The following is a 25,445-nucleotide window of genomic DNA, read 5'->3' as shown; positions in this document are numbered from 1 at the left end:
ACGACGGAGGTCAATGAAGCCCATCGGTGGGCATCTGACTCCATACACCACTACCTAAAGACCACAAAGAAAGTATTTCCATCTTTCACATAGAAGTTTACTAGATTAAGAATCGACAAGTTAGTCAAGTAAAGAGAAAAACTTACTCGAGTAGATAGGAAGATTTACTCGAGTAATTTGAAATATAGTGAATAATGAAGATTATAAATATTATTATAGTTTCCTAATGTATAGAGATTCAATGTACAGATTGGAGATTTTTATTTGGTATTCCACTCTCATTTGGGAGATTCTCTCCATTATAGAAATTTGCTAATTGAAAGTTTTTTTTTTTGAAAATTTTTTTATCCATTCCCGGTATATATTGTATTGTAAAGAATGAATGAAATTAGTTAGTATTTTTTCTCTTAAATTTTGTCAATCTCATTACAAATATAAGGTTAATATTGTTATTGGCAGATACTGTTATGTGAATCCTATTGGACATCTCACTAACAGATTACCGAATAATTGTGTGATGCAAGAGCAAGAGCAAGAGCAAGGTGTGCGTAATGTGAGATAAAGCCATTAATGTCAAATTGCAACAACTAGTTATAGCTAGCTAGCTAGCAGGCAGGCCAAGCCCTCGACCATCTATAAAGCTATGGTCACAAAGATTTGAGTCATTTGTGGGTGGCTTGGTGTTCATACCGATAAAAATTCATTTGAGTTCATTCGTTAAGTTATAAACGATAAATGAGTTGATCTTAAATTTAATTTGTAAATAAATCTAGTTTGAACTCAGTAAATTTTGACTTTTTAATTTACGAATTGACTCGATTAGAGATTTGTAAGTAGACTCAATTAAAAATTTATATTTAATTCATAAATAAATTTATTTATAAATATATTATTTAACATAAATATATATACATATCATTATATCATATAATGGTACTCATTAGATTCAGGCTTCACTTTTGCTCCTTCCTCACTACCTTCTCCTTTTCTTCTCTTTTCGGCACTAGTAAGGATGAGGACAAGGGTCAGATTTAGTGAGGGATGGTTGTGACTATCCATTTTCTTTGACAATCAGCGTGCGACTTCGTGCCTGCGACTATCTGCCTTCTCCGATTAAGGTGACTGTTTGAGATTTTGACCATTCACCTTCTCCAACTGAAATGACACTTGTAACCAACCATTCATTGAACTTTGCCACTTGCAACCACCTGTAACCATTCTCTTGAGTCCTTGCTGAGCTTCCTGATAAGCCGAACTTGAGGTCAAGCCAAGCTTTAAGACTCGAATTGAGTTCGAGCTCGAGCCCATGCAGTTACTCACCGAGTCAAGTTTGAGCTTAGTGAAGCTCGGTTTGATTCGATTGCAGCCCTGCACGAGCACACGTAGAGCTCACGTGCCCTACCCATGAAACAAGATTGATCTAGAGTGTCTCAGCCAGTCAAAAATCAGTAAGTCGGCAAAGCGGATTAACAGAATGGATTATGGAATTGAAGGGCAGATCATCATCATGTCTATGAAATCTCAATCTCATCACCAGCAGGAGCCCTAGCTTTTTCCCTCCAAATGCCGCTCGCCTTCGTTCCAATCTTCCGCCACCGCGTCTCTTCGTGGCTCCCGCTCCGCGCCGCCGCATCTCTCCACCTCCTATCCGCCGCCGCGCAGCACAACCCTAACAAAGTCTCCAGAAATCCCAAACACCACCCTCACAACAACCTCCTCAACAAGGCGCGCCGCACTGCCAAGCACTTCTCCAATCTCGCCCCGATTCTGACTCCCAACGACAAGCCTCAGCTCTCTCAGAACCAGGCCCTCGGCATGGTCTCCGCCGCCCAAGCCAATTTCATGCGCGTCATCGTCGATTCGGACGAGGAGGAGCGAGTCGGAGTTGAACTGTTGTGCGTGGTGAGGGCCGTGCTGAAGAAGATCAAGCGGCGGGTTATGGTTGGGGACAAGGTGTTGGTTGGCTCGATTGATTGGGTTGACCGCAGGGGAATGATCGAGAATGTGTTTCAGAGGAGGAGTGAGATCCTCGATCCTCCCGTGGCTAATGTTGATCATTTGCTTGTCTTGTTCTCCATGGAGCAGCCCAAGGTTGAGCCCTTCTCCCTCACCAGGTTCTTGATCGAGGCTGAGTCCACTGGAATACCGTTCACGCTCGCTTTGAATAAGATAGAGCTTGTTGATCAAGAGGTCTGAATTCTCTCTGAACTTAAAATGCTTCACTGTTCAAGTTTTCGAGCTTTAATGATCTATTTGCATCAGTCTGGAGTTCTGTATATGCATTGTGTGGATCATCTATGGAATTGAAGTTTAACTGAAGGAAATTCCAAATGATGAATTTCTGCAGATTGGTGCATCTGCCCATGTCAATTGTTTGGAAATAAATTTAGGTGTTGTTGTCTTGGTGTTTTAAGTTTTAGTTTTGAGTTTTAAATTTATTTTTAATTTTATATTTTGAGTGTCTATTTTGAGATTATGGAAAACGTGTTCTTTTTATTCTTCTGAAAAATTATTTCTCAAAATAAAAAAGTAAAAAACATGTTTACTTTTGAATTTTGAGAAAAATTATTTTATGATATTTTATTCAATGAATTTGATTCAAAATAAATTATAAATATTTATTAGTAAATTGTAAATTTGATTCAAAGACTTTCAACTGTAATATAAAAGATAACTGATAATCCAACCGTATGTATATAATGCATTGAAATTGAAAAGTGTTTATAAACCATTGAAATTACAGAATCCTAGAAATGTCATTGAAAAGGAAAATCAATGGAGAAAAGCCATATTACATAGTTTAGTATTCAAACCAAACAAAACAAAAAAACTTGCATACATATTTTGATTCCCCTTTATTGCTATTGCACAAGATTATTACAATCACATCAAGGTTATAAATCATCAAATTAAACCCTAATTCCAAAATTGAAACCAAACCCCATTTCAAAACCCTGAAGAGGAGGAGCCGCAGCCGCAGGAGAAAGAAATCGCAGAAGGAAGAAACGATCGATGAAGATGAGGCGAGGCCGCGATTATAACAGTGACGGTGGCTAGAGGCTGACGACAATGGTTGAAGGTAGCGGATCTGGGTTGTCGGTCGCGATGCTCGACTGTTTGGTGGTCGAGTGACAACGGCTCGCAGCGGTGATGGCAGCGGTAGGCACGATCGACGCCCGAGCTTTGAAGAGAAGAGAAGAGAGAAAGAAGAGAAGAGAAAAGGAAGAGTCGAACTTGGATTCTAGTCTTCAGGAGGGTGGTGGAGAGTGTTTTCCGCGTTTTGGATTCAAAGAGTGTGTTTTGGTTGAAAACAACTAAAACGTGATTTTAGTGTTTTGAATTTTGTGTATAATTTTTTTTTGTGTTTTGAAAAATACATTTTTGAAAATGGGTAAGTAAACGCGTTTTAAGTGTTTTGACAAACTGAAAAAGGAAAATGGCTTGAAAACAACAAAGAAAATAGGGTCTTAGGTTTTCATTCAAGCACATGCTTAATGGCACGATTTTTCTCATTCTAGCCTGGAATTATCTATGAATATTGAAAGTACTAGATATTATGCCTCACCGAAAACTCCACTATGAGTTTACTTTTGGTGTCCGGGGATAGCAGTATTTGCCTTGTGAAGTTTGTCATCCATTGCTTGTCACAACTGATGGATAGACTTTTTCCTCTTGTTTCATAAATGTATGCTCATGTTGCTCTACTTGTTTTAGACATTTTCACACTCCTATTTGTGAGGCTATTATCAATCCTGAAAATTTGTAACTTTAATGGACTATGCAGTCACTGGAGGCATGGAAAATTAGGCTCCGTAGTTGGGGTTATGAACCCATTTTTTGCAGTGTCGAATCAAAATATGGGCTTGACGTCCTTCAGTTCACTTTGAGAGAACAGACATCTGTAATTGTGGGTCCGAGTGGTGTAGGGAAGTCCAGTTTGATCAATGCTTTGAGGAGCAATCAGCGTGTTGTTGGTGCTGCTGAAGAGGATAATTGGTTTGATTCTGTAGGTTTTATGTCTATGCCTCTGTTTATCTTACCATATTATATTTCCCTATTTTACCCTTTGTGCATCCACCATTCTTTTTTCTTTTTTCTTGCTAGGTTTGTGCGTCCACCTTATCTTTATTCTGCTACAGATTCTTGACAGGAAATGGTTTGAAGATCAGCGCGTTGGAGAAGTGTCAACAAGGAGTGGCAGGGGGAAGCATACTACTCGTAATGTCTCTCTGCTTCCAATATCTGAAGGGGGCTATCTTGCTGATACTCCTGGGTTCAACCAGCCTAGTTTAATGAAAGTAACGAAGCAATCCCTTGCACAGCATTTTCCTGAGGTTTCTACTTTCAGCTTTGTGTATTTTGCTTTTCTTGGTTCATTTTATGCACCTGATACTGTCATAATATTTTGGTGTCTGATTCTATCTGATGGTCACTCAACCTGTGCAATAATCTTCAGATTCAAAGAGTGCTCAAGGATAGGGAACCCACAAAATGCTCATTCAGTGATTGCTTGCATCTTGGTGAACCAGGTTGCATTGTGAAAGGTGATTGGGAAAGGTATCCATACTATTTCCAATTGCTTGACGAAATCAAAATCAGAGAAGAATTTCAGTTGAGAACTCTTGGAACTAAAAGAGAGGGAGATGTAAGGTATGCTCATTTTTAAATGCAGGGTGAACGGTTCATCACTAAAAGTTTGTCTGCAATGCTTATCAAAGTTAATAATTGCAATACATAATTTTAAAGTTTGATTCTTAGAACAGCCATATAATCATGTCATTTTGCATGTTTTTAAGAGTAGGAAGTACTACCTTCCCCATTGTTGTTCAACTAATGAATAAGTAAAAAATTGGTCTCTTGCGGGCGAAGACTGTTTATTTCAATTTGCTAAAGCTACAAACTGGTCATCCTAGTTTATGAAATTGCTATTTTTGAAACTGTACAGTGTTCATTGTACCTACCAGCATGTTTGCCTGATCACTAAAAATATAAGGTTATACCAGCTTCATTGAGGCCTGTTGTGTTGTTCTTTTGTTGTATTTATCGCCTTCATTAAGTTGGTTTTGTTAAATTCTTTTTTAATGTTGTCCAGTCATCAAGTTTGTTTTCTCTTCTTTGCGTTGTCATCCAACTTTTTCTCCTACTGGCCTCCCTAATCATCTTTCCCATATAAACTAAATGTGAGACCGCGTTTTTTGCTAGTGGCCATAACCATTCAGGGTGCCACATAAGAAACATCATAGAGGTATTCTGAAACAACTTTTAAATTAATAGAAAAAAAATTTCATAGTTAATTGGACCTGAACTCGTGTTTGTGTATGGGGAGATGTAGCCTAAGTTGCCGTTTGTTTCTTAGAAATAGCTAGAAAATCTGTGACAATAAATTTACATCGGGGTATTAATTCATTTCATAACTGTGTTATAATAAATTTACAGTTGACTGTATGTTTCGTTTTAATGCCTTCAATCCTAGAGCTTCTCATGTATTTCCCTACCATTTTACTACATTTTAGAAAACTTCGCAACTGTTCTAGATCATTGTGTAATTTTGGTTATTGAGGAAACTTGTTTTAACTTTCTTCATGACTTTCAGTCCGTTGCAATCCAAATGGTTTCCCATATTGTCTCCATTCTGCTGTGGCTTATGATTCCAGACATGGATTATGCATGCAGGAACAAGGTGGGAGATAGGGGTGTCACCCAAGCTGAACCGAGGCTAGAGCCAAAGAAACACCGCAGACAATCTCGTAAGAGACTCAACCAGTCAATTCTTGATGAGTTGGGCGAACTTGATGATGACGATAACTTTGAAGATGATCCCATAATAAGAGCAATTAGGCAAGAAAACCAGTAATGAGCATGTTGGCTGAGATTTTGTTCACTGTAACTAGTAGTAGTAGTAGTAGTAGGTTGCTTGACTCCTTGAAGAATAATGAAAATGTATAGTTCCCTTCAAACTACATCTTAAAGCGGTGTTTGACAAGAGCCCTGAATAAAACTTCCACGGACGGATAACAACTTTGTTAGAACAGTTAAAATGGGACAAATTCAGTTGTGTTTGTCCCATTTTGCATCCAACTGAAACTGGCTATGAAGTATAATCAGGAGCAAATGAAACCACAGTAATACCTGTATCTTGGTACAATTTTTTTTGCCAATCATAAGACACTGCAATATGCAACTAAATATATATATATATATATATATTTCTTAAAATATATGAGTTTCAGGCCAAGTAAAATGAGGAGATTAAATCCTTAAATTCTTGTATAAAGTTCTATGGCTTAAGGCAATGCTAATAGGTCCATTAAGCCGAAAGGCACAGATCCAAATCTCCAATGCAGTCAAAATCATCAAATACCTAAAATAGCTTAGAATCACAGGACGACCTACTACTTGGCAGCCTTCCTCTTTGAGCTAGAATTCACTATTTGTGGCTTCGGATGCCTTTCAGCCTCGCTTGAATCCAGCCACTCGAGAGAATGGCGATTGAAGAAAGGCCAATTGGGAACAGTGATCAAAGTGGTGATTACCACCCCAGCGGCATACACAAGCATCATTGTTTGGAACGAGCCCAACCCATACCCAGTTGCAAATGCCACCACAGCAGAAGCCACCAGCAAAATCTGCATCAACTGCTCCACTAGCTTCTGCCCTTGCCAATCCATCTAGAGAGAGAGAGAGAGAGAGAGAGTACCAACTATTACATAATAGAGACCTAATCATCTGCATTTGAATTCAAATTTGCGTTTATGAACAGAATAAAAACCGACTGTTCGTCATTTCAAGTCATACTCAAAGTTTGAGAATTGAGACTACTAAACATTACATACATAAGATTAAGTGAAATGTAAGAATGAAAGATAAACACCCAAACATACATTCATTACAAGCATTGCACACATTTGGCATTGGCATGATTTAGTAAGATGAGAATTGTTAAAAAGGGAATCTCCAATGCAAGGGTTGGGTGAGAATCATTCTTGTATGCAATCTTACACTTGTTTCTCAAGGAGGAGGTTTACACAACTCGAACTCTTGATTTTTTTGGTTATGAAGGAGAAACCTTACTCTGTATACCAAGCCACATAACATTCATAAAATAATTTCAGTTGCTCAAATTTTCTAATTAGATTCTGTCAAGAAATATACGAAAAATAAAAAGAATGAAACAAAGTTTGAGAGCAAAAATCTAATGAATTAGAAGAAAAATTAAATAGAGAAAAGATTGATTCTTGAATTGATGTTTAGTGGTGAATCAGAGAGTAATGGAATAGAAAGCAATCTAAGAAAAGACAAATATCATAACTTCAACTCTGTTGAGTGAATGTACTCCCCATGAGGGAAAAATTCAAATATGAAGCAACTGTGTATGAACCCATCCGCTGTCTATATCCAGTGCAACTAGAATATGATAGTATTGAAGTTGTTAAATGAAGGAGACTCGAATCAAATATAGCCTAAAACGCTTTACACGAAAAGTTGTTAGTTATGTTGAATCAAGTGATTAGTGATGTGGCACAACAACAACAACATATCCAGTCTTTATCCCACTATGTGGGGTCGACTACATGAATTCTAGAATTTCATATATTTTTGTCTTTTGTTATATCTTCATGTAGGCCCATGCACTTCATATCAAACTTTAATGTCTCTCCCAAAGTCTTATTAGGTCTGTCTCTACCTCTTTTTTTGACTAATTGTTTTATTTCATCAACTCTGCTCACAGGAGCATCTCTTAGCCTTTTTCTCACATGACCAAACCATCTTAATCTAGTCTCTCTCATCTTCTCCTCGACTGGCACTACTCCTACCTTATTACGAATAATCTCATTTCTAATTTTATCTTTTTTCTTGTATGGCCGCACATCCATCTTAGCATCCTCATCTCCGCTACGTCGTCTTTTGCTCATGCTGGTATTTGATTGCCCAACATTCTAAGCCATACAACAAAATTGGTTTTATAACTGTCCTGTAGAATTTTCCTTTCAATTTTAATGGGATTTTATCATCACATAACAACCTCGATGCATTTCTTCATTTTAGCCAACCAGCATTAATTCGTGAATTTCTCCATCTTTTTGAATCACTAATCCCAAATATCGAAAATGGTATTTTCTTTGTATGATTTAGTCTTCTAATTTTATTATAACATCCTTCACTCTTGCATTCTTACTAAATTTATATTCCATATATTTTATTTTCCTTCTACTTAATTTAAATCCCTTAAATTCTAAATTATTTCTTCACAACTCAACCTTAGTGTTCACTCCCTCTTTTGTTTCATCCACCAACACTATGTCATTTGCAAATAGCATACACCGTGGCATCTCTGTCTGAATGTGTTTAGTGAGTTCATCCATTATTAAGGCAAATAAGTATGAACTTAGTGAAGAACCTTGACGCAGTCCCATTGTAATTTTAAATGGTTCAGTATCCCCTCCGTATGTTCTGACTCTTGTCTCTGCACCATGATACATGTCCTTAAGGGTTTGTATATAGGCTATTCGGACTCATTTCTTCTCTAAAATCTTCCATAATACTTCTCTAGGGACTCTACCATAGGCTTTTCTAGATCTATAAACACCATATGCAGGTCCTTCTGATGATTCCGATACATTTCCATTAAGTGACTTAGTAGAGATATATAGCTTCTATCGTTGACCTACCAGGCATGAAACTAAACTGATTTTTTGAAACGTCTGTTTCTTTTTTAAGCCTCTGCTCTATTACTCTCTCCCAAAGTTTCATGGTATGGCTCATTAACTTAATTCTTCTGTAATTTTCACAGTTTTGAATATCTCCTTTGTTCTTGTATATAGGAACCAAAGTACTCTTCCTCCACTCATCTAGCATCTTTTTTTATTTAAGGATCGTGTTAACTAATTTTGTTAGCCAGGAGATGCCCTCTTCTCCCATGCATTTCCATACTTCTATTGGTATATTATCTGGTCCCACCACCTTATGATTTTTCATCTTTTGTAATGCTTGTCTTATTTCTTTTGAACTTATGCGTCAATAAAATGTATAGCTCACGTTCCCTTCGAAGTTACTAAGGCATCCCAACTTAAATCTTGTGTCCCCACTATCATTGAATAATTTTGTGAAATACTCCTTCCATCTCTCCTTAATCGCTCCCTCATTCACTAATATATTTTGGTTTTCATCTTTTATGCATTTCACTTGATTTAGATCTCTTGTTTTTCTTTGTCTTGCTTTAACTAATTTATATATATCCCTTTCTCCATCTTGTTAGACTTAGTGCACAACAAAATTACCAAAATGCCCCTCCAAGGAAGTCATTCCAACATTGTCATGCATTCAACATTCAGGCAAATAAAGGGATGACACATGTCATCTCCACTATTAGTTGGAAATCGAGTCTCCAACATGTGGTAGCATTATCAACTACCGAGGCAGAGTACATAGCTCTTTCGGATGCTTTTAAAGAGGCTACGTGGCTAAAGGGATTAATAAGTGAGATTCTAATAGTAGAGGTTAAGACCACTTTGATGTGTGATAGTTAAAGTGCAATCCATTTGTCTAAAAACTAAGCTCATCAGAAAAGAACAAAACATATAAACATAAGATATCATTTTATCAGACAAGTTATTGAAAAGAAAACTATTATTCTAACCAAAGTTTCAGGTGAGGAAAATGCAACAGATATTTTTACAAAGGTTGTATCAGTTTCAAAGCTAAAGCATTGCTTGAAGATATTGCAAATGATTCCAAGTCAAGTCTGAAGCAGAATCAGGGTAGTATGTGAAGGTGCAAGTAGTAGAAAAGAATATCCCAAGGAAGCAAATCAAATCAAGTGGGTGGAGAATTTGTTATAATCACTTGTATTAGATTAGCTTTGGATTGTCTCAGGAGAGTTTTATATTGTAAATCAGTGTGTTAATTTGAGTATCACTTGTGTTATTTTAAAAGGCTTGTTTCTAGAAGGGTTAGTTAGTGGTATAGACCGGTTAGTTGGTTGTAACTACTAGTTAAATCTTTTATTGTTTACTGCCTCTATGTTGTACAAATAGAGGTCGGGTGAGAGGTATTTGCTATTCTATTCTATTGTTTTGTCTTGTGGTAAGAAAGAGAGAGGAGTATGCGCAAAGGTAACTTGAGAGAAAAGAGGGGATATCTTTGTAATCTCAGGTTGGAAAACTCTTTACAGTTCTAGGTATAAGGCTGTAGGAGAGTTGTAGTGCATGTAATCCTTGAGTTTTTCATTCAAGATAATGGAGAATAGTGCCTCGGGTAGTCTAGATGTAGATCTTTTTTAGAAGACTGAACTAAGATAAATTTGGTGGTGTTCTTGTTTCGATTTCATGTTCTTTATTTATGTGTTTCATTAATTCTTGTTGCTGTGAGGGTTTGAGAGATTCTGTGGGTGGGTCTTTTGCAAGTGTGAGTGTCATAGAGGGAGTTGTGCATTTATTCTAACAGCTGCTAGCAGAATTACAAAAGATCTCCTAACAACAATTATAACTCAATTACAGTTTTGCCCTCTAATACCCCTTAGGTCGTGACAATCCCCTCTTCTTGAAAGGTTTTTTGTTTCCAAGAAACTTATTACAACCGAGTCATTGTTTCTTCATTTAATGCCCATTTGATTTCTTCTGCGCATTTTCTTGTTCTTATCTCTTATCTTCTGTTTCTTTGGCTTTCCCTTTTCTTTTTCCTCAACAGTAATAGTACTATTACTTGCTGCAACACCAAGTCCAGCCATCCACCTCTTCCCTTATTGCCATTGAAAATGGTTCCAGTTGATCTGTCATTCTTGCAACCATAGCATTTCCAATCATAGAAAGGAATTCAAACTTCTCTGCAGGCCAAAATTTGATTTGATGTTGCACCAACTGAAATAGGAATAAACAAAATCGTAAGAGTCTCGTTCCCCTCAACAACAAATTCCTCCACCATCTTCCCAACATCTTCTCCTTCCTTATCTTTAGTAGAGGTATCCTCAAGTGGAGTATCTTTTACTTCCTGATTGCTGGTGTACACCAAAAGCTCACTTTCAACATATTTTTCCTCCAATGGAACCTCGATGGCTTCTTCAGCAATTACCATTCCTTCTTTGTCAGCCTAAATTGCCTGATCCAATTCAAGTTTTTCCCAATACTTTGCATCTACTATTCCTATTCTTAGGACCTTATCAACCTTATACTTCTCAGCAACTACATGAATGCTATCTTCATCGCAATCCTTCTCTTCCAATGCCATTTCATCAACTTCTGGAAAATATAAACAGTGATCCCAGGGGTGGACCTAGGAGCAAATTTGAGAGAAGGCTGGCCCCCAGATCCATGAGTATTTTAGCCCTCCTCCCCCACAAATGAGCTAGATTTGCCTTGCAAATCGGGGGGGGGGGGGGCTGTAGCCCCATGCCTGCCCCCCCTAAATCCGCCCCTGAGTGATCCCCACCGATATCCTTGTCCGATCTTTTTTCCTTGCCGGAGTCTTTAGTTATAACTGACTGGTCCAACTCCAATTTTTCCTCAGATTCCTCCTCAACATAATTTGTAGCCTTAGAGGCTCCTTCAATCTGTTGATTGCTCTCAGTAAATCCATTAGGCTACAGCTCATGCTTTCTAAAATGGCTTCCAAGGCGCGTTCCCAAAACCTTGCTTTCTCAACCACCTGTTTCATGGTTGCAGGCATCATCATCTTGACCATTGACCTCAGTTCATCTTTCAAACCACTAATAAAATTGGAAACGAAGTACTGCTCCGTTAAGGCAGGTTGCAAAGTCAACATCAAGGACCTTAATTCTTCAAATCTAACCTGATAATCTATCACCAATCCATCCTCCCTTAATTGTTTAACACCTCAATCACATCAATCATGTTCTTCTCCCCAAATCGATCACATAAGTCTTTAGCAAAATCAATACGCCTGACCTCCCCTTTCCTAAGCATTGGGGTATGATTGGGAGTGAGGAAAGATGAACCTTTTACCTAAATTCCCGATTCCAAGGCCGGTGGTTTCTCTGCCTCTTGTAAGCCATAGGTCATAGAGAGGGTGCCATGGTTGGGTAGAATTGGATCAGCTATTGCCTAGGGAGGAAAATTCGGTGATAATTGGACTTGAGGTGGCAAAGACAACATACTAAACATGTTGTGGATCTGCTAGCCAGGTTGCTCCAGCGTCTTCTGATGCTTCTCCAAGTCTCTCTGCACTCTTTCTTGAGAGGCAGCTAGATCCCAATGCATGTTTTCTTTGTTTGTCGCACTATCCTCTTGGTTGTGGGCCATCACCGTACGCATTTGCGTCATCCTTAACTACCATGCCCCCATACTTGATTCGATCTGTTTCACCCTGATCCCCTCAATCATCATTCAATTCCCGATTCCGAATGCGTCTTACTTCTTCAAATAATTCTTGATCTGGACCTAGCGGTGTGTAACAAATGGCCAGAGTTGCTCCTTGGCTTGCTCGCCAATTCTGATTGGAATTGCTATAGATTAGCAATCGCTTGATCTCTGTAACTGCTTCCAAAGACCACAAACTGCTTTCTAAAAAATCAATTCTCTTCTCACAACTTCCGACTGCTCCTTAGCCTCAACCTCAATTCAACAACCAAGCACCTCCATATCTATCAGTTTGAGAATTCGTTGAGAGCCTACCACTCTCAAGATCTGACTTACCATGAACAATTCTCTGAGAATCGCACAACCGTCGTTATCCTCTGGAATGAGAATCAATCACCGCACCAGCCAATAACCTACCTGCAACTTCTGAAACCAACACTTATGTTGCTCAATTACTTTCGAACTTGATTGACTCTGTTCAGCCTCCAAATTCATCGAAATTTAGTCACTGAAACTGCTTCGATAAATTGCCAAGACCTACTAATAATTGATCGGCTCCAAATCTACAGCCTTAGCGACTTCAAGTTTAGCCAACCTAATTCCGCCTCAAACGAAATCGACTGAGATCTGGACCTCGATTAACTAGAGCAAAATGAGTTGACGGCCAAGGGACTGCTCTGTTGCAATCTCTTGCAAAATCGAGAAAGTCGATTCAAATTTCCACTTCCTACAAGGGTGATTTTTGACGATGTCTCAGCTTTAATCTAACTCGCTAGAAATTGCTTAGCGTTGTTTCAATTAACAGTAGAGGAACAACCTCACGTTATCACCGCAATCTAGTTCAACTGTCGAGACCAAACTCTCTAGAATCTCCTAAATTTTGCTTTGAAACTTGCTCCTAGGAGTCACCTAGAACTACAGATGTTGCCTGTAATTGGCTCCATTGAATCGCACTAGATTGTTGCTAATATGTGGTTGAGGAGACCATCAGTCGTAGACCGTAAAAAATTAACGACAGGGACGTGCTGTAAATCAACCGGCTCGTCGGACCCTTGCAATATATTGCTCTCTACACATGATCACAACGAATCCAAGATTGCCCAGACTCTGTGTGCGATTGGCAGGATTCAACGACTGTCCCAACTTGCTTCTACTTCTCACAAGACCTACTGAAATTCGCGGTCGGACGTCCATCTCTTACTTCGCCTTCCCAGTTTGAATTCAATTTCGACTTGCAACTAGTCGCTATCTACCCACAATCAATGCCAATCAAGATCCCCAATGGAGTAGTATCCACCCAATCACCGACCACTTCAAGCTTGTATCGTCGGAAATTGTTGTTTCTTCCCCAACCTACTGCCAAGGATTGTCAGAATCCTCGTCGCTGCTGGAAACTCCTATTGCCTTGATCAGTTCCACAATCAATCATCTAAACTCGCCTGCAATTGAATTGCCGATCAGAGACTACAGGAGCATCTTCTTCACACCTGTTGCTACTTGATTCTGTAGTAGCCTTCACATTCTGCGAATCCACCTCTATTGAAATTTGCTACATAGAATTGCCTTGGTCAATTGCTACAACTTCTGGATTACCGCTGAGAATCGTCAGTTCTGATACTAAATATTACGACCCTAAGGTTTGGCTAGGGCTTAGGAAGGAAATTGGTAAAAGCCCAAAAAGAAAGGGAGGGAAAGGAAGAAGAGAATAGAAAGATTTGAGGGAGACAAGAGAAAAGTAGAGGGAGAGCTAGGAGAATTAAGAGAGAGAAATAAAATTCAAATTCATTCATCAATAATCCTCCCATCCTCCTACAAGTAGCCTTTTATAGGCATCAACTAGCAACTAATTGAAAACATACTCTAGAAAATCAGCACCCATGTGCTGCCAACAGAATTACAAAAGATCTCCTAACAACAATTGTAACTCAATTACAGCTTTGCCCTCTAATACCCCTTGGGTTGTGACAAAAGTGATGGGTCTGTAGGAAAATATGGAATCTGCCAGAAAATAAGAAAACCAACTTGAACCCTGAAGATAATAAAACTAGAAAAATCATAGAAAATGATGCAACCAAAGAAACCTATTCTCTATCAATATAAGCATTCTGTATCAATCCTTCATTGCATGTGTCCAAGCAGAAAAAAAGAGTTCCAACTTGGAATGTCCCTTCAATTTTCATAGGCGGCCCAAAGTAGTTTCTTCGAAATCTGTTTGCAAATTTTACAGAAAACTATCTATTGATGACGATAAGCAGCTGAGGATTAACCAATGGTCAACAAGCAGAGAGATTAGATATTGGAAGTTGGAACGTCTTTCAGTTTCTTTTGGGTGTCAAGTCGACTCAATCTTGAAATTTACGTAGTTATTCTTTATCCATGATCGAGAAAAGGATCATTCTTAATCAAGCTGAAGGGAAAATTTTGGTAAAAAAATAAAAAAAAAATGGCAGAGCTTGCACATGGATTATTCAGAAACCGTGGAAACGGAGCTACAAATCGTAGAAATGCAATTACAAATATAGCCGGTAGTAACCACTAAAATGAATTGACTAAAAAGTATTAAGGATTATTCAGAAACCCTAGAAATGCAATCACAAACCATGGATCGAAAAATTAAACACAAACGGGCACAAAGCATACAAGCACAAATGTCGGCATGTATCTATATTGGAAGATCTGCAGGCCCACAGTCTTGAAGAAGTGGAAATCAATAACTAGATGTGAGAACGCACCTCAGATCAACGAAGTAGCCGCACTGCCCGAAAGAAAGAAATTATATGAAGTTGCAGTATCTTCAGAATGCGACACCCCTCCTCTCTCTCGATCTCTCGATATATATATATATGTATATATGTATACTACTTTTTGGGCCGTTGGATGAGGTAACAAGCCAATATCACGTTGTTAGCCCACTTGATAATGGAAAATTGAAAATTACTAATTTCCAGAAAATATTTTTCGGTTTTCTTTTTTTTTTTTTCCCCTGAAAGTGTGCCTGCTTTCAGAAATTCTTTTTAAGATGGTCTTTTTTTTTTTTTTTTTTGAAAAATTACTTCTCTTACTAAAATAAAACGCATGGATGGTTACTTTGGAGTTCGTCCTTTTATTTAAAAATTTAAAAGATATAATGTGAGACTTACTTCTCTCTTAATTAAATTGTCTTCTCTCTAAGCAAAGTAAAAATTAAGATTATAGTTTGGTAATGGATGAATACACACTGATTATTTAAAAAATTCATGCTTAAAATAATATTTCATGTACTGTTCACAGATATGTTAAATGAGCCAGTACTCCACACTATCCTGCCTAACACAGTCCCACAATCACCGCAAATAATGCTGGCCCATTGTCAATGGTACCATTGTCAATGGCCCGCAGACATGGCCCGTTGGGCCAATGGGCTGGCGCAGCACCATGCCTCTTCACCCTTTTTTGGGGGTGTTGGCAGCCATGACATGGAGGAGTACAGTTCGACACATAAGATTTAAATACACAAATAACTTAATTATAAAAAAAAAAGGAATTAAGATAAAAAAGTAAAGTATTACTAACTATATGATAAGAATCTATCTATTAGGCATCGTTTTTACCTTCACCTAATGCGTAATAGTTTAGAGGGACAAAAATCAACAGATATCACTCATAGATGGTTTTTTTGTTCTTTTCACCTATTTTGTGTTTGTGGGGGGTACCATCATATCTCTTTTCCTTTGTGAAAATTACTCAATATTTCCCTCCAAATTCTTTCATACTGCTGGAATAATCACGTCGTTCATGTTCCTCCCTGTTTCTAAGACCCAGTAAAAATGATAATAGTATTAGATCACTGGCGACGTGAAAGTTCCAAAGCAAATCCTTTTAGTTGTGGATAGATTAATCATAGGATAGTGCTTGAGAAACTAAATGAATTTCAAGCCCATGTGACCTGTTAAATATTATAAGTTACATATTATATATTAACTTTTAGGGTTAATAGTACCAAAAAAACCAAACATTTTTTAATTTTGACAATTTTATCCAATCTTTTTAATTTTGGCAAAAAGTACTAATTTTTTAAAATTAATTGTAATTTTATCCAATGCTGAAATCAATTTTGACTGACGTATAATTTTGCTCAACTGACATGCTGCTTAGAATTTAATTTATTTTTAATTTTTTTTTTATTTTCTAAAAGAAAATGTTCTCTCCTCCACCATAGCCGCCTTTTGCCTTTTTAGAGCAAATACAACATATATATCCATAGCAATATATATACACACACAACAATATATATACACACATACACAAAAAAAGAGAAACAGGATGATCGGACTTCACCGGAAACATTTGATAGCCGTCGGAAAAGAAAGAGAGAGAAAGTTCGATTGGACTTCTTCGAGGTCGTTAGAGAAGTCCGATCAAACTTCTCCATTGGAATTTAACAGAGAAGTCTGAGATCGAACTTCTCTGTTGAAGTCCGACGAAAAAGAGAGAGAGAAGTCTGAAGTTTGATCGGACTTCTCTCTCTCATTGGATCGACCCACTTACTCTTTCTCTCTCACTAGCGTCGTTTGTTGCCCTCTCGCTGCTAGCCACTGTATATTTTGCAGTGTGTGTATATTTGTGTGTATATATATTGATGTGTATATGTATATTGCTGTGTGTGTAAATGTTTATGTATGCATATTGTTGTGTGTGTATATGTGAAGCAAGACGATGCTAGGCGATGATGAGACAAGGCGAGAGGCAGTCATGGCAGAAGAGAGAAGAGACAGCCATGGTAGAGAGAGAGTATTTCTTTTAGAAAATAATAAAAAAATTAAAAAATAAATTAAATTCCAAAAGACATGCATGAGCAAAACCATACATTGTCAAAGGCTCTATTTGTTACAGCTTAATTAAAGAAATTATATTTTCTAACTTCTTAGATTATAACTTTTAAAACTTAAAATAAGTTGTGAATTTATTTGTTACAACTTTTCAGAAATTATAGTTAAACAATTGTAGTGTTTGATACCATAAGCTGTAAAATAACTTATTTTTATATAATTATCCATAATACCCTTAATAGTTATAGAATGATAATTTAAGAATTAATTAATGTATATGTATAAATTTCAAGTGTTATAAAAAATTAATTAGTGTATAGAAAAAAAGGGAGATGGCAAGTGAGAAGAAGAATTTTGAAAATGGAGATCATTGATTACGTGGACAAAAGAGTAATTCTTTATTAAAAATAAAGATAAAATTGTCAAAAAAATATAACTATTTAATTGAAAATTGTAGAAACCGAAGTACCCCAATTTTGAAAAAATCAATTTTTATCCCTTCCAAAAACTAGTAAAAATTATAAGCTAGAATTCTAAAAAATAAAACAAACACTACATTACCACTTTTTCTAAAAAAATAGACATTTATAAGTGTTGTACATTAAAACTTTTAGCCTATGTTGTACGAGAACACTTTATAAGTGTTATTTTCTCGTTTTCGAAACATTTCGGAATCATTTCCTATTTCTATTTTAGACTCTATTTATGTCTATTTTTTTAAAAAAAATCTATTTTCACGTTTCTATTTTCTATCAGAAACGTTTTCCGTTTCCGTGCAACATATACTTTGGAGACAAATCTGAAAACATAAAGACTCCTGCATCTTGAAATTTTATAATGCTTTTAATGTTTGTTCTTTTCTTATTTCGGGTGGCAATGACGGACAAGATCGGTAAATATTAAAAAAAAAAAATGTCATTAGACGTCATTTACTGGGACACAATGCCCATTTTACCACGATCATTCTCGAATGCTGATCCTCGGTCAGATCACCGGAAGTTTGATCTCATCAGAGAACCGTGTCGTTCCGCCAATGGCTTGATTCCTCCCTGAATGCTCCACATTTCTTCGGCTTCTCTACATCAATTACCAGCAAACATCCCATCATCAATTTCAACACGTTCATACACAGAGTTCACCTTAGAGAGCCTTTCAACTAAATAGCAAGGTGGCTGTAGCAAAACAAGCAATGTAGACGGCAACGAAGAAAGTAAACGAATTTGTCTTCAATAAAACTAGGGTACTTGACAGCTGTAAAATTCCAAAACTTCTTTAAATTGGTTGGTTGGTGGTTTGAAACCTCTTCAAGAGGATGCGCCGCTTCTTAGGGCTTGAGACTTTCTGGATTTGCTGGTTGCCAACTGAGATTCAGGCTGCAAAAGAGGAACCAGTTAATACAACTGTTTGATCAATACAAGTCCATGATTAATCAATCTGCCGACCCCACATATTCTAATATATATGAGTGGACTCATAAGTTCATGAATGGCCTACCTCCTTTATTACGGCTTCTTCTTTCTCAGACAAGATTAACTCAATATGGCAAGGGGAAGACATATAAGCTGTGAAATCAAATAATAGGTTTGCATTAATACACAAAACACAATTTTGGGTACAAACAGTATCACAATCAAAAATCTAACGTACGGTTTATTCTTCCATGTGCACGGTACGTGCGGCGTCTCTGCTTCTGTGCCTGGTTCACCTGGATGTGCGATATGTAAAGTGTGTCCACATCCAAACCTTTTACCTGACGAACAAATAGTTCGGTGTTGACAGACCAAGTAGAAATGAAACACAGATAACAAGTCAAGCATGGCCAGATGTAGCAGTACCTCAGCATTACTCTCAGCATTCTTGAGCAAATCTAGTATGAATCTTGCAGACTTCACAGGCCATCGTCCTTGTCCATTAGAATGTCTGTTTTTTGCCTGAGCAGTCCGGCCTACACCTCGACAAAACCGTGTGAAGGGTATGGCCTGCTTGTGAGCCAACACATCCTCCAAGTACCTCTTAGCCTTGGCTAAATGCAGCTTCCTGATGGCGTGCGCTGTCTCGCGTGTGTTCTATTTAAATCAATAACAATTAATAGAGACAAGTGGAAGTTAAAATTTGAGGCAACTACATCCAGAGTTAAAGAGTTCATCGTGAAAACTGAGGCTTTCAAGTAAACAGGTTGATGCACTTAGCAAAAACAAAAACATACCAAAATTCTAAATTTTAAAAGTTGATACCTTCACTATGTATGACTATAGTCTATAAACCTTGGGTGTGAGATACGTTCATTAAAAGTATTTTTTAGCTTTGGCAAAGCCCTACTTTCATTTTAACTGTTTTAAAGTCCTAACCCTTTTCAAAAATAAATAAAAAATAGATATATCAAAAAAATCACCTTGGCTCAAGTGGGCTCTTCGGTCTACCCAAGCCTAAAGCTACTCTTCACTTGGATCCTACTTAACCCTCTAATGGCAATTTAAAAGCAGTGCTGGTCACCAATAAGACATTTTCTGACACTTCGGGATGTAGCATTTTGTTCAAAGACAACTACAATCATTACAAAAAACAAAAATTTATAAAAATAAATACTTTTGCATAGTTGACCTGTAAACCAAAGGCCATATAAATTATACAACATTTAAGGGTCTCCTACCAAGACTTTTGTGTCTCCCTTACCTCTTTTAATAGACACTTGAAAAACAAAAGGAGAAATTGAGAGGAAACAATTAAAATGTCATTGAATGCACTATCCTTAGGTCAATTGAAGAAAGGAAATCAATTTAATGAAATAACAAATGAATGACAGGCAAATACTCTTACCAGGAAGTTGTAATACATGAATTTCATTTCATTTTTGTAACTTGAAATTCTCTACTAGGAAGTGGGAGTATCTCAAGATTGTTGAATTGGGAGAAGATATTAATAACACTAATTTTAACCGCTAACAATAACACAGGTAGAACGGTTGATGATCTTCAGTGACTGAAACCATATTTTATCAACAAAAAACTCATTAATTGACAATTCAATTAAGGAAAAAATGGTAGACAAATCCAAACAACAGATCAAACCAAATATCCACTCATCAAAGGTGCATATGTACCATCATTTATTGAACCTTTAGTCACTAAAACTCACGGAGGTTCACCCAATAACAATGAAAATGATGTCCCTGAGGTTTACGAGAGTCCAACTTACAAAACAAAGCAGGACCCTGCTTTTTAATCAGGTTACACAGTAATTAAGTATTATCTCATGTTACTTTCACCAATAACTTAAAAAGTATTATCTCATGTTACTTTCACAAAGCAGGACCCTGCTTTTTCATCCAACAAGAAATGGTCTCTCCTTAATCTTGTGGCCATCACAAAAACTGTACTGATTAAGCCACTTATATTGAACTCGTTAACATAAAACAATGCTCAAACCAATATCTCCCACCAAAGTGAATGCTGTTTATGTAAGATTTTTAGGAACCCAGCTACTTAAAAAGTAAAGGAACCAACTTAGCATATTTTATCAAATGAATTCTAAAACATAGCTCAAAGCCTAATCATAATGTTCCATCATTTATTGAACCTTCGATCATTACAATTCAAGAGGTTCACCCAATAATAATGCAATTTCATTTCCCTGATGCTTACGAGAGACCTGTTCACAGAGGCAACAGACCCCTGCTTTTTTTCATCAGGTTGGTCGAATCAGCAAACCATAACTGATCATAACTCTATAGCTTTATTTCAATATGTAACCCACGCCAATCAGATAATCAAGCACTCGCACAACAACAATAAGGACGAACACGCCTATGACAAAAGATCGTAACACCGACAAATGTTACCATCCAGCTCTTCCAGGAATCCACGAAACTAACGCTACTGATAGATCGTGACCAATTGAAAAATAACAGGCACAAGCAACAGTCGCATTTGCCAAGTAACAGAACACTGATATTAGAAAACGATTGGTATACAAGTACCTTGAAGTGAACCCTGAGATCGGATCCCCTGGCTTTGCAGGCTGTAAAAGTAAAAAAAAAAAAAGCAAGAGAAAAATGGGAGTGAGAGATAGAAACTAAGCAAAAGAACGGGTAGACGCGGAATCTAGATGTTCATTTCAACCGACAGAGAGAAAAAATAGAAAAAAAGGATTTTTTATGGACTAAAATACTTTGTGAAATCAGATTAGGCCAAACGTAGAGAGATTGAAGTAGGAAATCGCTCACATTTGGTGGGATTGTCCGGCTCCCTTGAGTACTTGACCTGCGAGATTATAGGCTAGATCAGAACCATATATTCATGTGCATTTTACAGCTTCAAAATCAGAAGAGTGAGCAGCTTAGAACAATTGAGAGATAGGGAAGAGGGAAGCTTACCATGGCTTCTTCTGCCGGTTGAGAAAATGTATGGCTTCGAGTTGAAGCTTTGCTTCCTCTTTCTCAAGCAGATGCGCTAACGAGAGGCCCTAGCGCTTGCTTTTATAGGACGCCAAGTGGAAACCCTAGTTTCGGAAACCCTAATTTCGGCGTCGGCGGCCCTTTTGTTTGGGGCACATGATTACGGGGATTAGTATTTTCTTTCATATCATTTTTTAAGAGTGTTTTTAGTTTAAGGCGCATGAATTTCTACTTTTGAAATATAAATTTTATATAGAATTTATTTATAGATACATTATTATGTTATGAATGGTAGAATCTAAAATATACAATTTAATTAATTTTAATATATTTATGTATAGAATAAATTTGAAATTATAATTTCATTTATTCTTATTTCTACAAATATTCTTGATACAATAATTTTAATAAAATATAAAAAATAACTATTATATAAAACATATATACACATTGTTATATTTTGCAATGCATTCAGTAATCTTAATTTTTAATTATTCAACTATTTTTTTTTATCAAGTTCAAGTTAGGTAAGTTGACTATGTACAGATGAAGTATTTTTATTAGTTGATTAATTAGTCACATTTCATTTATGAAATGGCTTGGATTGGTTTTAGTCTAGTGGTGGATTGTTCTTGTCTCATGTTGAATCTTTTTCATGGTTCGATAGATAATTTGATAAGATAATTATTTTTTTTCGTGTTTCAAAATACAATTAACCAATATATTAACTAATTAATTATAATAAATTAGGTTAGACTTTGTAATTTTTTCTTTCGTAGTACCTCGACATATACAAATATTAAATTTCAAAAATAGTTTTGGAATTAGGAATTAACTAGATTATATTCAATAATTTAAATAAAACTAAATATAAATAACATAAAAAATTAAAATAATATTATATCCAAAAAGACTTTGCTTGCAATCTCCGATAATAATATCAAATTGGTGAGGGTCGAGTCATATTTGGCGTTGAGGTCGGTTTTAGTGGTGGCGACAAAGATGAAGTTAAATGACAAGGGAGAGGGAATAAAAGAAGGGATATTTTTTTACAACAAATAAATTTTATCCTCAAGTTGTGAAATTCATTTTTAAATTTTAATTATTTTGGTCTAATTTGATATAGTATAGTAGAATTTCACGAGATTCAATTCTAATTTTTTTCATTCCAAATGTAAAATGTTGAAATTAGAAATGAATGCATTCTAAAGAATGGGGTGCTTAAAAATTCTTTAATGCTTTTAAGTTATAAAAGTATTTAAAAAATTAAAACTATTAGAAGATAAAATTAAATGCTCCCCCTAAAATTCACTTTTCCTTATGATGGCTCTCAATTGAGAACCTAACCATTGTAGAATGGGACTTAGATATGACGATAACTCCTCATTCTTTTACTCGAACACATATTTAACATCTATGTTCTTTATAAAACTACTTTTGCATCCTAAACTTTCCCATGTCTCTAAATGTTTATAAAACTACTTTTGCATCCTAAACTTTCCCATGTCTCTAAATGTTCAAGGCACGAACAAATTTAAAATATACTAAGAGCATGATAGAGTTGCCTTAAGAATTGTTGCTTAATCTTGAGAATACTAGAATCGAGATAAAGAAAAAAAAAAAGAGAAACATATTGAATCACCGGAAAATATGTTATCTTTTATGTTATTTCAAAATAAATTAACAAGGCCTTATCGAAACTCCTTCCACACCCCGTCAAACCTCTTGGTATTCATTCTCACCCTTTTTAAAAAAAAATTGTCTTGCACCTAAGTGTTTTTCCATTATTCCAATGTAGGTTCTCATGGTATTCTATTGCAATTATTGAAACTTCTACAATGTCACCTCCTCAAGATACAATCCTCTGCAGCCTTGAAACCATTCCTTCTTCCCCATAACAAATAGGAGCAAATGCAAAGCTTGCTCTAATCCCTTTTTTCTATTACCTCCCCAGCAGTTCAATAGATTACTAGAATGAGATGGAGGAATTGAAAAGATTAAATGCACAACTTCCCTAAACCAACCAATGTCTGAGCATTCTATTGAGCAAGGCCAAAGTAAGGATAGTCCAATTGGAAACCCAAGTAAAAAAGAAAGAAGAATAATGGGATCCTACAAGCAAATCTAAATAAATTAAAGAATTCAAAATCTTTCTAAGGATGTTTAAAGCCTAAAAAAAGAGGAAAATAATTGTCTCTAGAATTATAAAAAAAAAAAACTAGGCTTATCAAAATACTCCTCAGTACACTGTTGTACTCTTTTAAGTCGAGATAATTTGGCACAAGGTATTTCGAGGGAGAACTTTTAGACATCCTATAAGGAGATTTTGAAATTAGCAATGTTGTTTTTAACAAATCCAAGCTCTAGAAATATTTTCAGAGGTCTCAATAAACTTAAGCTTGTACCTTTGTAAATAAAAATTTGAAATCTTATATACAAAATTTGATTGAGCTACAGTGAATATTCCATTTATGGCATTCTCCATTTATTATCATTTATCAATATTCTCAAGTTATACCCTATTTTTTTCCATCGCCACCATGCATGTGTCATGGCTATGTATGATCTACTTGTAATTATTTATTAGGTGGTCTTATTTATCTTATAGACATCCACTAGCTAAGGAGTGATAATACTTTCCAAAAAAATTAAAATTTAAAACTAATTATAACGCCCTGCTTTTCCGGGCGCGTTATAAACTTGGGACAATTCCGAGACAATAATTTTTTTTTTAAACACTAAAGCTAAACCACATCATTTCTCGAATTCGTCCCAGAATTTTCATACATTTTATCTTGAAAGAGAATCACTATACACATCAAATGCGGAAGCAAAGATCGAAACCTGATATCTTAACATTAATCATAAATAAATTCTTACATCTTCAACATTCCTCAAAACATTCAAAATCTAAAGTAGCAGAACTTAAATACAGGGGCTGCGTAATATACATTTCATTCTTCATGCACTCTGCTAAGTGCTATTTCATGCATCATTTATCCTTTAACCTACTACAATCTCCATCTGGAACGTTTGAATATTCTAGGGGCAAAACCCAAGTTAGATGATGAATCATCTAAGTAAGGGTACATAATGATATGTCATGTGTGTATACAATGTCTTTCCTCGTAGGTGTCAACTGCACCCTTCATGCTACCTACCATTTTTGCGGCCATCTCTTTCGAAGCCGGGGTGTATGGGTGCACCTTTGGTAAAGCTGCGGTGCCAGTTCGTACTCCCTACGGCCACAAATGCGCGTGATCAATGATATCAACGTGTATTTATACATTTCATAGTCATGTCATATATGCAGTCTACGTGATGGGTACATATCAAAGTATGTCAATATGATGAAAACATTTTCGAGAAACATAAATCACTTACAACCTAAGCATTTTCCATAAAACTAAATCCAGTTGGGAAGTATCACTTACCTTCTCAAGCTTATCGGGCTATCTCAATATCCGTGCCTTGCCTCGTGCATCGCCTCGATTTGCGTGCCAAACTCAAAATTCGACAAGTCACTTCAACTTAAGCCTCAAAGTATCCTAATCACCATAATTATTTAATAAACTTTAAAACCTATTTTTCCATAATTTCTGGCATTTTCTTTAATTTTCTTTCTATTCCTTCATAATTTTCCTCAATAAATCCAAACTAAATATTTCTAAAATATTTCCTCAAATATTTCACTATGAAAATTCATAAAATAATATTCTGGAATTTCTAGAATTTTCTAGAGAATTTTACTCACCTTGACTTAGCATCTCCGACTTCCTCGATATGCGTGCCATATTCCTGAAACGGGTGCCCGAGCCTTTTTCCTCGCTAAAATCTCCAGGATATTACTGAAACATATTTTCCTATTTTTTGGGATTTTTCTCAATTTTTCATATTTTCTTTTCTTTTCTTTCTTTTTCTTTTCTTTTCTTT

The 25,445-nt window shown here is 36.3% G+C and overlaps 3 protein-coding genes and 2 non-coding genes across 13 annotated transcripts in view; 1 reads left to right on the top strand and 4 right to left on the bottom strand.

Annotated features, from left to right (window-relative positions):
- Nucleotides 1-987: 987 nt before the first annotated feature.
- The window catches only part of LOC127810336 (small ribosomal subunit biogenesis GTPase RsgA 1, mitochondrial-like), a 70,693-nt gene continuing 46,235 nt past the window's right edge, over nt 988-25,445 (top strand). The window contains exons 1-5 of one of the 5 annotated variants that reach the window (XM_052349761.1): nt 988-2,190; nt 3,785-4,006; nt 4,140-4,298; nt 4,457-4,650; nt 5,674-6,029. In XM_052349761.1, the coding sequence (XP_052205721.1) occupies nt 1,564-2,190; nt 3,785-4,006; nt 4,140-4,298; nt 4,457-4,650; nt 5,674-5,854 (1,383 nt within the window). In that variant the 5' untranslated portion in view covers nt 988-1,563 and the 3' untranslated portion in view covers nt 5,855-6,029. Of the gene's footprint in view, nt 2,191-3,784; nt 4,007-4,139; nt 4,335-4,456; nt 4,651-5,673; nt 6,030-25,445 lie in introns of those variants that run through there. The other 4 variants (XM_052349755.1, XM_052349758.1, XM_052349760.1 and 1 more) reach the window with 4 other exon arrangements.
- LOC127810338 (signal peptidase complex subunit 1-like) overlaps nt 6,177-25,445 on the bottom strand; it is a 69,070-nt gene continuing 49,801 nt past the window's right edge. Inside the window, exons 1-2 of one of the 4 annotated variants that reach the window (XM_052349766.1) lie at nt 15,044-15,182; nt 6,177-6,668 (exon numbers count right to left, since the gene is read on the bottom strand). In XM_052349766.1, the coding sequence (XP_052205726.1) occupies nt 6,393-6,668 (276 nt within the window). In that variant the 5' untranslated portion in view covers nt 15,044-15,182 and the 3' untranslated portion in view covers nt 6,177-6,392. Of the gene's footprint in view, nt 6,727-14,951; nt 15,183-25,445 lie in introns of those variants that run through there. The other 3 variants (XM_052349767.1, XM_052349764.1, XM_052349765.1) reach the window with 3 other exon arrangements.
- LOC127810337 (60S ribosomal protein L17-2-like) lies at nt 17,920-21,618 on the bottom strand. Of its 2 annotated transcripts, XM_052349763.1 has the most exons (8): nt 21,492-21,618; nt 21,342-21,378; nt 21,096-21,136; nt 18,955-19,185; nt 18,767-18,869; nt 18,614-18,681; nt 18,420-18,492; nt 17,920-18,196 (listed from the first exon to the last, which is right to left on the bottom strand). In XM_052349763.1, the coding sequence occupies exons 1-7, from the start codon at nt 21,492-21,494 to the stop codon at nt 18,424-18,426; spliced, it is 552 nt and encodes a 183-aa protein (XP_052205723.1). In that variant the 5' UTR covers nt 21,495-21,618; the 3' UTR covers nt 17,920-18,196; nt 18,420-18,423. The 2 variants fall into 2 exon arrangements, with proteins under 2 accessions (XP_052205723.1, XP_052205722.1); XM_052349762.1 differs by having other exon boundaries at nt 17,920-18,492; nt 21,492-21,617.
- On the bottom strand, nt 20,212-20,340 carry LOC127810765 (small nucleolar RNA snoR74). The gene has a single exon (XR_008025572.1). It is a non-coding gene; the product is annotated as a small nucleolar RNA snoR74 (small nucleolar RNA).
- LOC127810763 (small nucleolar RNA snoR74) lies at nt 20,673-20,800 on the bottom strand. Its single transcript, XR_008025570.1, has one exon. It is a non-coding gene; the product is annotated as a small nucleolar RNA snoR74 (small nucleolar RNA).

Source organism: Diospyros lotus, chromosome 9, assembly GCF_014633365.1.
Source record: "Diospyros lotus cultivar Yz01 chromosome 9, ASM1463336v1, whole genome shotgun sequence".
NCBI lineage: Eukaryota > Viridiplantae > Streptophyta > Magnoliopsida > Ericales > Ebenaceae > Diospyros > Diospyros lotus.
Note: the sequence above shows the minus strand (reverse complement) of the source record. Positions and strands in the feature narration are given on the sequence as shown.

Excerpts from the sequence above, each read along its gene's own strand:
- LOC127810337 (XM_052349763.1), bottom strand. Across the intron at positions 21,137-21,341 it reads GCCGGACAATCCCACCAAAT|CCTGCAAAGCCAGGGGATCC; the intron begins GTGAGCGATTTC and ends TTACTTTTACAG. Across the intron at positions 18,493-18,613 it reads AAGAAGCCGTAATAAAGGAG|CCTGAATCTCAGTTGGCAAC; the intron begins GTAGGCCATTCA and ends CCTCTTTTGCAG.